The sequence below is a fragment of the Apteryx mantelli genome, chromosome 5 (genome assembly GCF_036417845.1).
Source record: "Apteryx mantelli isolate bAptMan1 chromosome 5, bAptMan1.hap1, whole genome shotgun sequence".
Taxonomy (NCBI): domain Eukaryota; kingdom Metazoa; phylum Chordata; class Aves; order Apterygiformes; family Apterygidae; genus Apteryx; species Apteryx mantelli.
Genome location: NC_089982.1, coordinates 86222547 through 86237177, shown reverse-complemented (window position 1 = coordinate 86237177; position 14631 = coordinate 86222547). Strand labels below are relative to the sequence as shown.

General features: G+C 50.2%; 1 protein-coding gene across 5 annotated transcripts in view; it reads right to left on the bottom strand.

The window, feature by feature from the left end:
- EXOC6B (exocyst complex component 6B) overlaps positions 1-14631 on the bottom strand; it is a 292943-nt gene that overhangs the window by 91545 nt on the left and 186767 nt on the right. For all 5 annotated transcript variants that reach the window (XR_010884476.1, XM_067298408.1, XM_067298409.1 and 2 more), the window contains exon 18: positions 14372-14551. Coding sequence is in view for 4 of the 5 variants with exons in the window: in XM_067298408.1 (XP_067154509.1) it covers positions 14372-14551 (180 nt within the window). In the remaining variant the exon portion in view is untranslated. The remainder of the gene's footprint in view (positions 1-14371; positions 14552-14631) is intronic.

The window sequence follows — 14631 nt, the reverse complement described above, 5'->3', positions numbered from 1 at the left end:
TGTAGCACCGAGAACGCTGCCACCGGCTCTCCGAAGAAAGGCAGCCCTTCCATGGAAGCCAAAGCCTGGCAGGTTCCAAAAGGTCTCATTTCTGCTGCCTACAAACAGGACTTTTTTTATTTTATTTTTTTTACCCCATCTTACAACCGTTAACTGAATTCTCTAGCTACCGCCACAACAAAAAACAAAACAAAAACACGAGGCTTGCCGCGGGAGCTGCTTCCTCAAGCGCGCGGCGGATGCTGTGTTATTGCCTCTTGGATCAAACGCGCGCCTTTACACGGATTCAGTGCAGTAACGTGTGCAAGGCAAGAGGTGCCGATATTTTCACGCGGAATTTGCTGACTTTTCCAATTCATAACATACTCCCGATGGAATATTTTGCAGCAAATGGAAATGTGATGCCATAATAAAGAGGAATTGTTCGGCAGGGGAAAAGACCCCTAAGAAAGGACAGAGGAAAGACTAAGTCCCTCTTCCTCTCTGCGAGGGTCCCTTCTTCAAACACCTGCCTGAAAGCCTGCTCGAATGCAGACACCAAACTGTTTTGTTAGTGACTATCTGCCCTTGTATTCTGCCTGCTTTTATTTTTTTATGGGTTGGATTTAAATAATGGCCATTAGACAGCTCCTCATCATGGTAAATATACTGGGAGCTGGGGGGCAGGACCATGTCTAGTGGTTTTTTATTTTCTTTAGAGGTAAACTGAGTTATTTTGAAGAGCTTGGAAAATTTTTGGAATGCCTGAAAAGGCAGATTTTACCCGATGGGGGGATCAGCTCACCCAGGATAAAGCCAAGACCATAAGAAACCATCCATACCTTGTGCCTTTTACCCTACTGAGAACAATCAAAACAGATATTCTTTGTGTGGGCATGGAAAAAAAAAAGTCAAACTTCAGACCCTAAAGTTCTTAAAAAAAAAAACCCAAACCATTATCCAGAAAAATTAACACTTCATGAGCATTCAAAGCAAAGGCACGTTGACTTCCTTCCCAGTTTGAAGAAGTTTACTTAAAAAAAGAAAAACAAACAGCAATCCTGTTATTAACTGTCCATTCTGACGCTCACGTTCAAATTAACTTGCACAACATTAAATGTGCACCATGTCCCGTGAGCTACGGGACGGGAGCGTGCTGCTGACACGGTGGCAAGAGCGATAGCCCGTGCAGGCGTGTGTGCCACTAGCCGCACAGGAGGACGTGGAGCACCAAGCCTGAAAGCCATTTGTGCTCTCATCTCAAAGCGTCTGGACAAAGTACTTTATTTTTATTTTTAAAACAAGCTGTGGATCTGGGCCCGGTATCTTGCAAATTAATACCAGTGTATCCAAGACAAACAGGGCCAGGAGCAACAACTGAAAGTCCTGAACAAAATGGATGGTCAAGAAGAGGGATCAAATCAGCTGAAAAGGAAACAAACTGAGCAGAAAAAGCTTTCCCCAAGCAGAAGCAATTACGAAGAACCATGTAGGGTGTCCGTCCCTCCCAGAGATGCCGCAGTTATTTGGGAGGGGGGAAGACAGAGAAATGAATTGCAATCACTCTCTGCACTTGAGGAACACTATAGGATGGCTGGTTGGTGGCTACCTACCTCCAGCTGCTTCCAGAAACATCCTCCTTTCTCCCGTGTTATATATTTAAAAGAAGAATCGCAGCAAGGGACATTACAGGGATAGACTGGAGTGTTCTTATTACATAATAATCTCTGTACTGATAAAAACACCTTCAAGTAGCGGACTTCTGATCTGGAACCCCCACGAGCTGTGGCATGCTGGAGCTCTCAAGTAGACTGTGAGCTCAGCTGGCTATCGCTGATCATCCCAGCCTCCAAAGCAGCATCAGGCTCCACGGACACATCTCTGGTGGCTCAGAGGTGAGAGCCCGTGTGCGCCTGGGGAAGTGGGCAACAGCCCAAGGAGTTCAGCACAGGATGGAAGTTCCTACCCTTAGACCTGCAGGGCTGGATAACGTGGACCCAACAGCAGAGAGGGCAGGGGCAGTGGAGCTTTCTCCATTGGCATCAGTTTAATACCGACCTTGGAGCACCAAGTGGTTTGAGGGAAATATAAAGGAGGCTTCTGCACCGGTACTTAAAAGTGGTAATATGTTGATCCTGAGAACTGCTGGATATCTCAGCTAAATCAAACCCAGATTAAGTCATGAGAAGGGAAGCAACCATATGGAGTTAAAATACAACAGCGTGAGTGTCAAATCACTGGGAAAAATACAGAGCAGTAAAAAGCCAAGTGTGGAGCCTGGAAGCAGAAGGTGCAAGACACACCTTGAAAACATGAGACTACCCTGGAGTGCCACAGTTTGGAGAAGGAGTCGGAGATAGAAGAGTAGAACGGTAGAAAAGTGCCATCGCCCTTCTGTAGGGTGCTAGGAAATGATCTACTAGAATATCATGTCCCAATGAAAAGGGAAATGGAAACTAGAGTCAGAGAAAAAAGCACAGAAATGACTTAAGGATTGGAAAGCCTGTCCTCTAAGAAAAGGAAAAGCTTTCCGCCTACATGGAGGGCAAAAGCTCAGAGATCCTGTTATTCCAGAAGAAGTTCTCTATCCAAAGAGGAAGCAGATACAATGTGATTTACCTCAGACTCTCGTTTTCAGGATTTCAGCTAAAAATTCCAAGCCAACATTCTTCTTGTTGCTCGGGACAACACGGACTGTCCCACGCCTCTCCACACCCACGCACACCACTGTGCCGTTGAGGACGCAGGACGTGATGTGGTCCCGCAAGGCTCTTCCACACCATGACCATCTCCCTTCCCCAGAGGTGCAATGCCGCGGGAGACCAGAGGCTGCCTCTGGGCTCCCTCATCACACAGGCACTCCAATCATCATGCTTTACTTTGCCACCCATCAACTGTGAACGTTAATGACCTTGGTCTCGCCTCTGTTCGTTAGTATGTGCAAAACTCACTGCGATGCAGAGAGCTTACAACGTCACCTTCCCACCAGCACCAGCCACAGCGTAACTTCCGAGGCAAAAGGGTAGGTCCTCCCAGGGAGGACTTCGATCTGCTCCTCTTGTTCTCTGGACAACATTAACAAGGGGAAGAATTAATACAGATCCTTCTGGACAACACGATGAGGGGAAGCCAAAGAGCTTTCCAACAGGCATGACTTTCAATCATTACCTCTCCAGATTTTGGAGAAAACCAGCCATATACACACAAAAGGCTCGTAAAACCACACAGCCACAGTCTCCAATTTCCTCTGAGGAACATTTAAGGTTTTCTCCTTCCAAACATCATGCACAGAAGGTGGGCGCTCGATGCAGCATAAAGCCATCAGTACAGTTTAAGTGCAAGTCAAACCTGCACAAATAGCAAGAGCTTATTTGTTCACACAATTAACCGGTTTACATTCTTAATGTATTTGCATGCACGATTTTATGATATTAAAATCCATCCCTAGGAGTATTTGCGTCACGTTAGGTATCAGAAGAGAGTAAGTCATTCCCTATAGAAGCCCAGCACCTATTGTGAACAGCAGAGCTGAAATCCACAAACATCCCAAATCCCACCACACAAACCACACCAGTTGCATCGCCCCACTCCACAGCATACTTACAAACCCACTTACTTGCAGACATATGTGTATTTTGCCCACTTTACAACACTAATTCTATTTGCATGGGGAAAGGTTTGTTTTGTGGTATTCTTAATAAACAGAGGAAATCATTTTCCCCCCCAAAATTGTTTGCGTTATGGAAAAAAGGCGAGAGCAGCATTTTCCCAGTTTCCCCAGCTGGTTTCCAGCGGGGAACGGGCTATGGGCTGAGACCCGTCTCCGCATTAGACATGACCTGCCTGGAACGGGAGAGGAAGAGGTGACTAATGTGCGACTTCAGCGACCGGTAAGATTAATGGTCACCTATTGATCTCAGGTGGTGTCAAGCTCCGTATTTGATCTACGGCTCTGTGAAGTCATCCCTAACCACAGAGGCCAGTGTGTTGACTACAGACGTGGAAGAAGCCAGGCAACTGGCCCAAAGCTACAAACTACGCAGTTCAATTTTAGGTGGTTTTGAAATCTGCCAAGGATAAGAAGGAACCTTCTAACCCACAAATGAAGGTTGCGATGAACAGTGTTTGCATTGCAGGGGCTCTGAGCACAGCCAACGCCTGTCGGGGAAACAGGGGCCCTCAAGCCGGATCCCCATCAGGTCTTTCATATTATTTGGCAGTGATAAAGTTTGGGGTTTTCTGGAGCTCACGCTTATGAAAGGAGAAGCAGTGATGACAGACACGTTTCTTTGAGAAACGCACTTCAGAGAGCAAGCACAACTGGTAACTACTGACCAACAGGCAATGACATCACCCTCATGTCAACCCTCCCGTACATGTCCCCAAATCCACTGTCTCTCACGATGCAGGACACAGACAACTGTGCATTCCCGGTTTACTAGGAATGAGACATCACCTCGTGCTCAAGAACATTCACGTTCGAGGGATGGGAGAAAAGCTGGGATCTGCCATGCCAGAAGTGGTCAGATGAATGACAACTTCTGGTTTAAGAGAGTCAATGCTCTACTCAGGGCCGGCCGTGGGCAGCACGCCTCCTCCTCCGACCTGGTAGACTGAATTACTTGGGCTGGGAGTAGGGCAGGTTTTAGCTCCCAGTGGAAGAAGCTACGTTGCCACTAGCAAACCACCGTCTTTAAAAGATACGACCCACCATTTAGGTTCAGCCATACCCTTTTCTGAACTGAACTGAGATTTTTATCTTCCCGCAGCTTCATCCATATAACATAACAGCTTATCACTTGGTTCAAGAAACAGACTTGCATCCTTGCAATATCTTCAGCTTCACCTGAGCAAACCCACAGGAGCAATGCCCTACAGCAGTGCTGACCAGCGCAATTCCAAAGATCCACTCACCTGGAAAACCAACGGCATCTGAAGACCGAAACAGCAGTTGCTACAACCACCCGGGAGGACACCATCCTCGGACTGGGCGACAGCTTTCAAGCTCATGCTAAAGTTCAGTGAAAGCCCATTTTGAAGTAGCTGATTTCCAGCAGTATTTAAAAATTGACGGGGAGTCATTTTCAGAAGCAAACATGGACCGCTTATGTTCTCTTTCAAGCATTATGGGGAAAACATGCTGCCGCAGATACTGCAGCAAGACAAACACAGGGCAAATCCGAACTGCCAGCAGAAGCTTAGCAGCAACCAGACAAATAAAAAGAAAAGAAAAAAAAAAGGCAAATACAGCAATTATCCTCACCACACAAAAAATAAACCAGCCAGACAATTACACTGACCGCTGCAGTCTGATACAAACCCCCACATTCCTATAAAATAGAAAGAACCGTAGCAGTTTGGCTCTGTAGAAGATGCCCCAGGTCAGCAGCTGGAGGCTATTTTGGACGAAGCCGGTGGGAGATGCAAACCCAGAGCAGCACAAAAGTACTCGCATCTTGGGAGATGATGGCCTTAACCAGCTCCCACACACAGATCTGCAAGGGCTTGGCTTTTTTTTTTTTCCCTCCCCAATATCCAAATATCACTTAATTTGTAGGGTCACTGGCTTTATGGCAAGGTTTTCCCACCAGAGACACCAAGGGATCTAGGCCAGCAAGAACGGCATGTACTTGTTTGCAAGCAGCAGTAAAAGCATGAATCAAGGATTTTGCAACCACGTGCAGCCGTGGGATCCAGGATACGCACAGGAACACAAGGTTTTCCCTGGCTTCGGCTGCGCTGTCAGAGTCACCAAATGAACGTTCACTTTTTTTTTTAAGCCTAAGGAAAAATAAATAGAAGGAAGGGCAGGGTGTTGAGAAGGGAAGTACCTTGCAACGCAGCTGCTAAGGCCGACCACGGGACAGTTTCTTTGAAGACTTATGGAGGCCTCTATAAATATACAAGTAGGAAGAGGTGATTTGCAGACAGCCAGGTCAGTGGTTTGCAGCAAAGCTCAAGTTTGGAAGCCGTTAGGCGTGCACAAGGGAAGAACACACAGAAAGAGAGGATTGCGAGATCTGTGCCATCTTCCTTAGGTGGGACACGGTCCACCGTACAAATCCATGGCGAGATATTGTTAATTAATCGCTCTGTAAAGGTCGATGGCACGGGAACAGTTGTGGGCAGCGCCTGGCCCACCCCAAATCAGCAGCCCCCGTAGTAGAGCGTCCAGCCGCTGCCTGGTCTCCTAGAGATGCTGCAGAAACGCGAGCAAGGAGCTTCGCCCTGGACCATCACTCAAATTTGCTGCCTTCCGCTTTCTTGGGGCGACCCTCTTTTTAAGCAATAACCGGGAACCAAAGCAAGGTCCCAATGGACCTGCTCTACCTGCTTTCCCAAGGCTCAGCACAGCGCGGGGCCAGCGCCCGCGCAGGCGCCCTGCCACGAGGAGCGCGGGGATGCGTGGCGTTAGATGGGCAGCGGCTCCCAAAATCCCAAACCCTGCCTCGACCCGGTCCGAGGAGGGCGACGTGCTGCCCGTGCCCGTAGGGCGAGACTTTCCGAAACGCCTGACGCAAACCAGAGCTGCGGCCCCGCGATTATCAGAGAGCCCGGCTCCGAAACTGGAACAAACGCGAGGAAGAAGGGGGAAAAAAAAAAAGAAAAAAGAAAAAAAAGATATATTTCATCCTCCTCTTTTGTGGCTTTTATTTTCTTTTGTCTTCGCTTTGGGAATAACATTCTTTCCATTGGGAAGAGTCTGATTTTCCATTAAATACAAAGCAGCTGCCATTTTGGAAACAAAAAGTTGATTAAACACAGATTTTTATTTTTTTTTTTTCCTCCCCCCGCAACGTGTAAAGAGCTAGAACCGCACTTATTCCTGCTGATTTGCCAGGGCCGAGCATCTGCCGGTTACGGCAGCAGGAAGGCTTAAAAAGAGAGCGCGCGCCGGATCCCATCTTCACTGTACAGCTCGGGCATTTATAAATAAAAGGCGAAAGAGGCCCAGGGCCGGAGGAAGGCATGCCGCGCTCATCCTCGCCGTGGGCCCTTCGGAAACGCCGGCGCCAACCGCTCCTCTTGCTTTGACGCCGCCTTTGCGCCCGCTTCCCTTTGCCGAGACGCCTAAGGGACGGGTCGACGCGTCGCTGCGACGTACGGCCGCCCGGCGGGAGCGGCATTAATACGTGACTTAAGGCCCAGATGTTGAACAGACTGGGGAAAAAACAAAAAAAAAAAAGGACGAGCTCGCGACACCGAAACACTCGACTTCCAATCCTTAAACCATCAGCTCCAACTCAATTTTCCAAGCGGGGCAATCGGAGCCGGTTACCGAGGAACGGCAACCGATGCACGAGGCGTACGAAACTTCAGCTCGTTTCACGTCTTTCCGAGAACTAAATATTTAAGTTTCAGTTTTAAACGCTTAGAAATGACACTTGAAAAACAGAGAAAAGAGAGAAAACAGAAGAAATAAGCATTACCGTCACCTTGTTTTTTTGCTAACACACTGGGTTCCCCTTATTTACGGCCGTGCAAGGAACACAGGGAAGAAAGACCATGCCAATCTTGAGCAAGCCATAAGGGCCTGCGTTTTTAAATGCTTTGCTTGCCCTCTCTTGCTGTTATTTCTAACCTAGGCTGCACGATCTAGGGAGAACATATCTGTATCTAATAGCACCGACCCTTACGACGCGCACTTAATATGTCTGTAATTGCAGCCGTTTCAACCGCACCAACCTACTTGAGCACTCGCTCGCGCCCACGCTATCGACTCCAAAAAATCAGCACAAATTCTCAATAATTCTTACAAGACTTCACGTTTCCAGGGCGTGAAATAAGAGGAAAGCAGATAATTGCAAAGTCTATCGTTTCGCTTAAATCTGAGCCTGAAGGGGGAAAAATCTATATATACTTTAACTTCTCCGAGGGCGCTCGGAAGGTGCAGACTGGGGCTCGGGTGCAGGGAACGGCAGGCACGTTTCAATCCTTTATGCCGCGGACGGATTCCCGACTGCCAAATTCCCCGCACCGCGCATCTGATTCTCCGCGTACGTACGCGCGTGCAAAAGGAAGCATAAAACAGCTTTATAAATCTAAGTTTGCAAAATAAAATCACAGCCAAACGTGCCAGGGGGGGGGACTCCGCAAAGGGAAGCAATACCTAGGGAAGCGTGCACACCTGGATTTAAAGGATTTATGGGACCAGGCAATTTTAGCTTCAATTAATTTGCGGAGTGCTGAAAAGCATACAAGAAACCACGTAATTCCAAGATAACTCGGCTTACCGGGATCCTAGTTAACTAGCGCTGCCCGGGTTAAGCAGACATCAGCCTTCTCGCCAGCCGACAAAGTCAAATCTACCGTATCCGAACGCTTTGCTCCTTCCTTTAAGGCAACCGTCGGCTCCTTCGTTTTCGCGCAGGTATTTTGGATTTCGGAGACGCTCGAGGAGAGCAGCAAGGTAACGGGCAGCCGCCAAGCCACGCCAAGGCGCATGCAAGCGCCGCGCCGGGCACGGGCTCTCACAGACGCAGCTCACGGCCCCGCGCGTGCCCCAGGCGACCCGCTTTTCGGGGAGGCTCTGGGTCCGCAGCATCGAGAAGGAGCTTCTAGGAAGAGCCCCGAGCAGGTGCCGCCGGACGCTTCCGATCCAAGCTACGAGTTCCCCTTTGTGCCGCTTATTTTGCGCTATGGAGTTGGGGGGTTTTAAATCTCTCCTTCAAAGCGGGCGTCGCGATTTCGCGATGTGTTTTCGCCCGTTAGCTCGAGCTACCCAGAGAAGGAAAAATTAAGAGGGGTTAAAAGGCAAATTTGCATCCGTTGCGGTTAAAAACCGAACCGGCCAAGAGCGGCCGAGCAAAGCCCCGCCACGTAAAGGGACGACGCCACTCCTGACCCTTGCCAGGGGACCGCCAGGTATTATTTTTCATCGATATACCTTAATGAAACGAATGCACCCCTCTCCGTAGGAAGCCGACTCCATAGCTGTCTAGGCACTGGATTCAATTAAAGGAATAAATGCATCTGGCTCCTATATCGTCAACGCCTTGCGAAAGCCAGGGGCTAAGCGACTTTTTGCCTCGGCCTCCGGGTAGATCCCCGGGATGCCACGCCGGATGCACGCAGATGCACGCTCATCCCGGCGCCGTTGCAGGCATTGCATGGGGAGCACCGGCGCGCGGCTGCAAGGCAAAGCCCGGAGCCGAGGCGGCCGCCGCATCCCGGGACCGGGCGTCTCGGTGCGCCGACGGGAGAACCGACGCAGCTCGGTGCACTTGGCGCCCCGTGCCGGGGAAGGCTGTCACTTTGCAAGCGTCCGCGGCAGCGAGCAGAGGCGCCCGCTGAACCAGAAGGCAGGTCCCGAAGGTCCGCGGTGCTTTCCCGGCCCTAAGGCAAAGAGGGGCATCGTACCGCCGAGAGCCGGCGCTACCCACGGGGAAAAAAATATATATATTCGGAGAACACAGGGGCGCACGGAGGGGGGGGGGTGAAAGGGGCTCGTTACGTGCAGCAATTTAACGCCCCTGCTTGGGAGGACGCGGGGGGCAGAGCAGGTCTCCCCGCCTGCAAGGAAACCCCTTGCGCCCTCCTCCTCTTTCTTTCCTCTGTCTCAAAAGCCGAAAGGCCAAATTAACATCCAACAGGGAATACCTGCCCACCCTCCTTTCGGAGGAGCGGGACCTCCTCTTCTGGTTCAACGCGCCCTGTCCCGCGCGAGCTGCGAGCAGAGCACGGCGAAGGCGCGCGGCCCGCAGCCGGGTACTCACCGACATGGTCGAGTGGGCGTCTACGTCCCCCTACGGAGGGCAACACAGGCAGTTTTGAGTCAAAGGCGGCAGAGAGCGCGCGGCGCGCGGCCGTCGCGGCCCGCGGAGGCTCGTCTCCGCGCAAGGAACGCGCCGGAGCGCTGCCGCCACCGGCAGGGTAATAAAAGAGCGGGATACCCCTCGCACCAAGGAGGAAATCATCGGACAAAGTACCCCGAGACCGGTTTTACTCCTGGCCTCGATATTAGGCGTGCTCTGCAACCTTGGGCAAACCAACAGCCGCGTGCCTCAGTTTTCCCCACCTGTAAAATAGGTGCAAGCAGCTGCCGAACCTCCCCGAGAGGCAGCAGGGATTGAGTCACACGTGGCTGCAAAACTTGCTGAGCTCCTTCAAGGGCAAGAGAATCTCGTTTAAGCACGGACTGGACTTACTCGCATCTAAAGAACATGGTTTTCGGTGCTCAGACTCTGTTTTCACGCCGGTTATTTGCCATCGGGGTTAAACAAACGTGTGCCCCTTCCCATGCCGTCAAGGCTGTGGTTTGTACAAAGCTCAGACTTGCAGTGCGTTTTACTTCCACACACAGTTTCTTTCGTTTTAACGCGTTACGGAGGGAGTCAGCGTTTAAAGAAAAAACGCAGGTAACCGCTCTCTCTAAAAGGAAAAGAAACGCTTTTAAAGCGCTCTCTACCAACGCGCGAGCCGCTGGGGCCGACGCGTTTCTTTGCAGCAGCAAAGAGACGCCAATAACGGTGAACAAGGCAAAATGTTCCAGGGCAAGGAATCCGCAGCATTTGCACAGTTCCAGCTGAAATCTGCGCCTGCCATCTGGCAAAAATAAGCACAAAAGGGGGGGGGGGGAAAAAACCACCACCCTCTTTGCAAACAGTTCACGCCGAAGCGCCGGGGACCGCGGAGGTTAGGGTTTGTCCGATGGCTGAAGGATTGCTTCCCCATCCCGGGTCACCGTCACCTCTTGACCTTCCCTGATTACCTTCTGAAGGAGGTTATCGAGATACAAGCCTCGCAGAGGATTAAAGGAAACTCAAAATCAAAACACAAGCCCGCCCCTTCCCTCCCCGCGCGGGCTGCCCGGCCCCCGGCCCCCCGCCCGGGAAAACATCCTTGCTTTGTTAACCCGACGGCGCGCTCGAGGTGTTGACACAAACCCTCCGTCTCCGCAAAGCGTAATGTCAACAAATCAGCCTGTTTGGAGTAGCCCTGTCAATGGGATTTACATTAACTTGTCTAACGAGAAATAGAAACAACAATCAGCCGTCAAAGACGAAAGGCTTTTTCGGTCAACGCTTGCAAAAGCGCGATGTCGAAAATGTGAATTTGGGAGGCCCCTCTGCTTGCCGAAAAGCAGCAAATCACCTTTAAAAGAGGGGAAAGAAAAAAAAAAAGGGGGGGGGAGAAATAGGCGTATTTTCTCGTGTATTAATAAGTGCGGCGGCAACAGCAGCCACCTCGCACTGCTTAATTCAGCCTCGAAGCCAAACGTTATTTCTGCTCTTATTTCCAGCAGCAGCTCGTTTGCTTTGCGATGTCCGGAGCGCTCAGAGGACCAGTTTGGACCCGCGGCTAGAAACCACTGCAAAAAGTTCCCGCAGCCCCGGCAGCGGGGACTCAAGCCGAGTCACGGCCCGCGTTTCGGCGGCGGCAGGACTCGGGTCTCGGCTCTGTTACGGGCCGGCGCTTTCCGTCGTCGCGTTTTTCCGTGGGCGCCGACGTGCCCGGGCCGAGTCTCTGCGACGGGCGGGCAAGCGAAGGGCTTTTCTCGCTGTAATCGCTGCCGTGAGAAAAGGCGGGCAAAGGCAGCTCGCCCTGCTGCTACTTACTCACGTCCTGAGACCGCCGCGCTTTTCTTCAAAGGAAAAAAAAACAGGAAAAAAAAAACCCTCCCACGAGTTCAAACACCGGGAGAAAGCTCGGGACATTTTTTTAATTGCACGAATTCAGCAAACATGAAGGTCCCCAGTCATCAGCTCTGGCAGACAGCGTCGTTTCCTTGCCTTTCTCAGCAAGCTGCTAGTACTCGTATATCCTCTTCTCCTTGCAATTCATCCCTTTTGGGAGATGGTGTCTTCCTCCTCCAACTCCTCTCACTCTTTTCCTTTCGCGAATGAAGCATGTCCCACATATCTGGTGCTTTTCCAAAGAGCTCTTTCACTTCTCTGCGCTGCTCTGGAGGGCTGAGGGCTTTCACAAGCCTTACCTCCTACAATTCCTCTAGAGAAATCATCGAAATCTGAATTTGTTTCTAAATAACCCACCGGAAAAAGGCCCTTGAGCCTTGCAAGAACAAATCAGCAGAGCGACCAAGGGAGTTGGTGACGTTCCTATATGGTCTGATTGCCCGCACTCATCCTCACTTCACGTTGCCTGCAGGGTAGGTAGGAACCTGCAAGCAGCTTGGAACGAAGGCGGCTTCATAATGTTCCTTGAAAGAAAGTGGCTCTGATATACATATATATATCTCAAAAAAAACCCAAAAACCCAGACCTACCTCCCCTACGAACCATCTAAGCTAGATCTACAGCTGCACAAATCGGGTTGTAGGATCTGAAGAACTGATCTGCCCTATCTCAGGGGGCTGCTGGGAGGATCAGCCTCGCGCAAGGCTTTGAAGATAAGGTGCTCTGCGTGTGCGCGGGCTAAGCAGCATGAGCAGGTCGCCTGGCATCTTCACCGGGGGAAACTGCAGGACGACCTTCTCATCAGCCGGGTCGCTTTTAATCCAATTTGGGAAGAGAAAGGCTGCTTTGACCCTTCTTGGTCTTTTTTTGGACTAAGCTGCTGCTCTCCCAAATTCCCGAATAATTTTGATTAATTCAGAAAGGAAGCATCGATATTTAAGGAAGATAAATCACTGCGAGCCCATCTCATAAATCACCACAGGCCTGTCTCCCCTTCCCCGTCGCTCCACGCTCGCTATGCTTCACGCTCCAGCGAGGAGACTCCCCGGGAGCCCCAGGCTCTGCGGGGCTTTGCCGAAGCCCCGAACGATCAACGTGGGGAGGGATGGAGCAAGAGACGGGCAGCATCTGTGCATGTGTGTGGCGAGAGGGATGCTGCAGTGCTTTCTGGGTACTTAAGCATTCATTTTCCATATAAATAATCCTAGAAAAACATGCCTGTGTGCTTTGCCCGAGGTATACGTGTGTTAAAAACATCAACGAAGAGTCCAAAGTAAACCAGCGAGGAAGGCTGGACGTTGCTCGGTCTCTGGTGCTCCTTCCCCGCTGATGAGGATCTATCCTGAGCTTATGCACTTAATGCCCAGGACTCCGAGGACAGCTTGAGGCAGTCGGGTCACCTGGGCACTGCGTTCTACTGTTTCCATTAACCGGATTGCTGGTTTGTATAAGCAGTCCCAGTTCCAGTCTGTGGAAGCGGCTCCCAGCTGCCATCCCATCCCGGTACACCCAGATGTCCTTTTTCTAAGGAGAAACCCAGCAGCTGGGGAATCCAGCCAGCGGCCAAGCACTGGCCCGTTCCAGATCGGCATCTGACCACAACTCCCTGCGTGGCCACCGGCACTTGCGCTCTGCTGCCAATGGAGGCAATAAACCCCGAGCAAACCGTTCTGGTGGTTTCTTCATCCACAGCAAATCTGAACTAGTTTCCATCCAGCTCCCAAGTCCTCTAGCCATGATAGAGAAGGTCAAAGACTTGGGCAATGGGGAATGCCTGCAAAGTGCTGCTGCGATCTGGGGGCTGCAACACCTCCTACAACGGCTCTGCTGAGTGCTTAAACATCCCTTCCAGAAGTTCAACCACAAAGAGAAAAGCAAGGAGGATCAAGTTAAGGAGACTGCCATTGTATGAGTCTTCTCTTCCTCTTCATAGCAAAGCTAGTGAAAGGTACCACCAATGTGTGCTGGCACACTATGGTCCTAGGCATCCAGTAGCAACAAATAAGTAACAGTCCAGGGAAAAGGGAAGATGCTAGAATTGCTTTTAGTATAAGTATAGCGTTCAATGGATTTGCCGTTTCAAGTACCTGCTGATTGAAGATATTCATATACCCACAGAACCCAGAACAAATCTTACATATATATATATTAAAAAAAAAAAAAAAAAAAGAGCTGCTTGAGCAGAAGCGAAACTCTTTTATGATTAGGTTTGCCCTACTCAATGGGACACACCTTGGCTAACTGCAAAGAACAATATAAAATCAAATTTTCATTTGCAATAAACACAAACGCAGCCATACTTTAGACAGCAGGGAAAAGAAATAAGCGTGTACAACTCAGAGCAACATTTTGATGTCAGGCTTCCAGCGACAGGACAAACATTTGGAAACGCATCTGCAGTTCAGAGAATGAGAGGCAATCTATACCCTTATACTGGCAAGTTTTGAATAAATTCTGAAACCTCCATTAAGCTGAAAGTTAACATATGCAAAACATAGTTGCTGAGTGAATTATGATCCTGTTTCTAAGTGGTGGACTGGGATATTTCAGTCTTTCACATCTGTGGAGGCCTTAAAAATACTTGGGAAGACTCTTGCTTGAAGCCTGATTTCTGATGACACACAAAATGGGTAGCTTTGAAGATAGATTTGCTCCGTCCGTGACACTTGACAGCGTAAGGTGCCATTTGCATCCCACCCCATCAAGCCCATGAGCTGCCCAGCGAGAAACAGAAAGCAAGCCAAGGTGCCGCTTACCGGGAGGTGGGTGAACACAGCAAACGTGCTGCGTAGGAAGCCGATGAGATCTACCAGGTACTCGCTGGCTTTGCTGCTGGGTTCCATGGTCATCCAGTCGTAATCTGCCAGCTGCAGGAACTGGTCTATCTTCTGATTCAGATTAGTATAAATCTCTTCCTCTGCAGCATGGCGAGCATCCTAGGAAACAGGACAACATCATGTAGAGTTTCAGTAGTGCGGGACTGAATATATGTTACGCAAATCACAGGACACAGGAC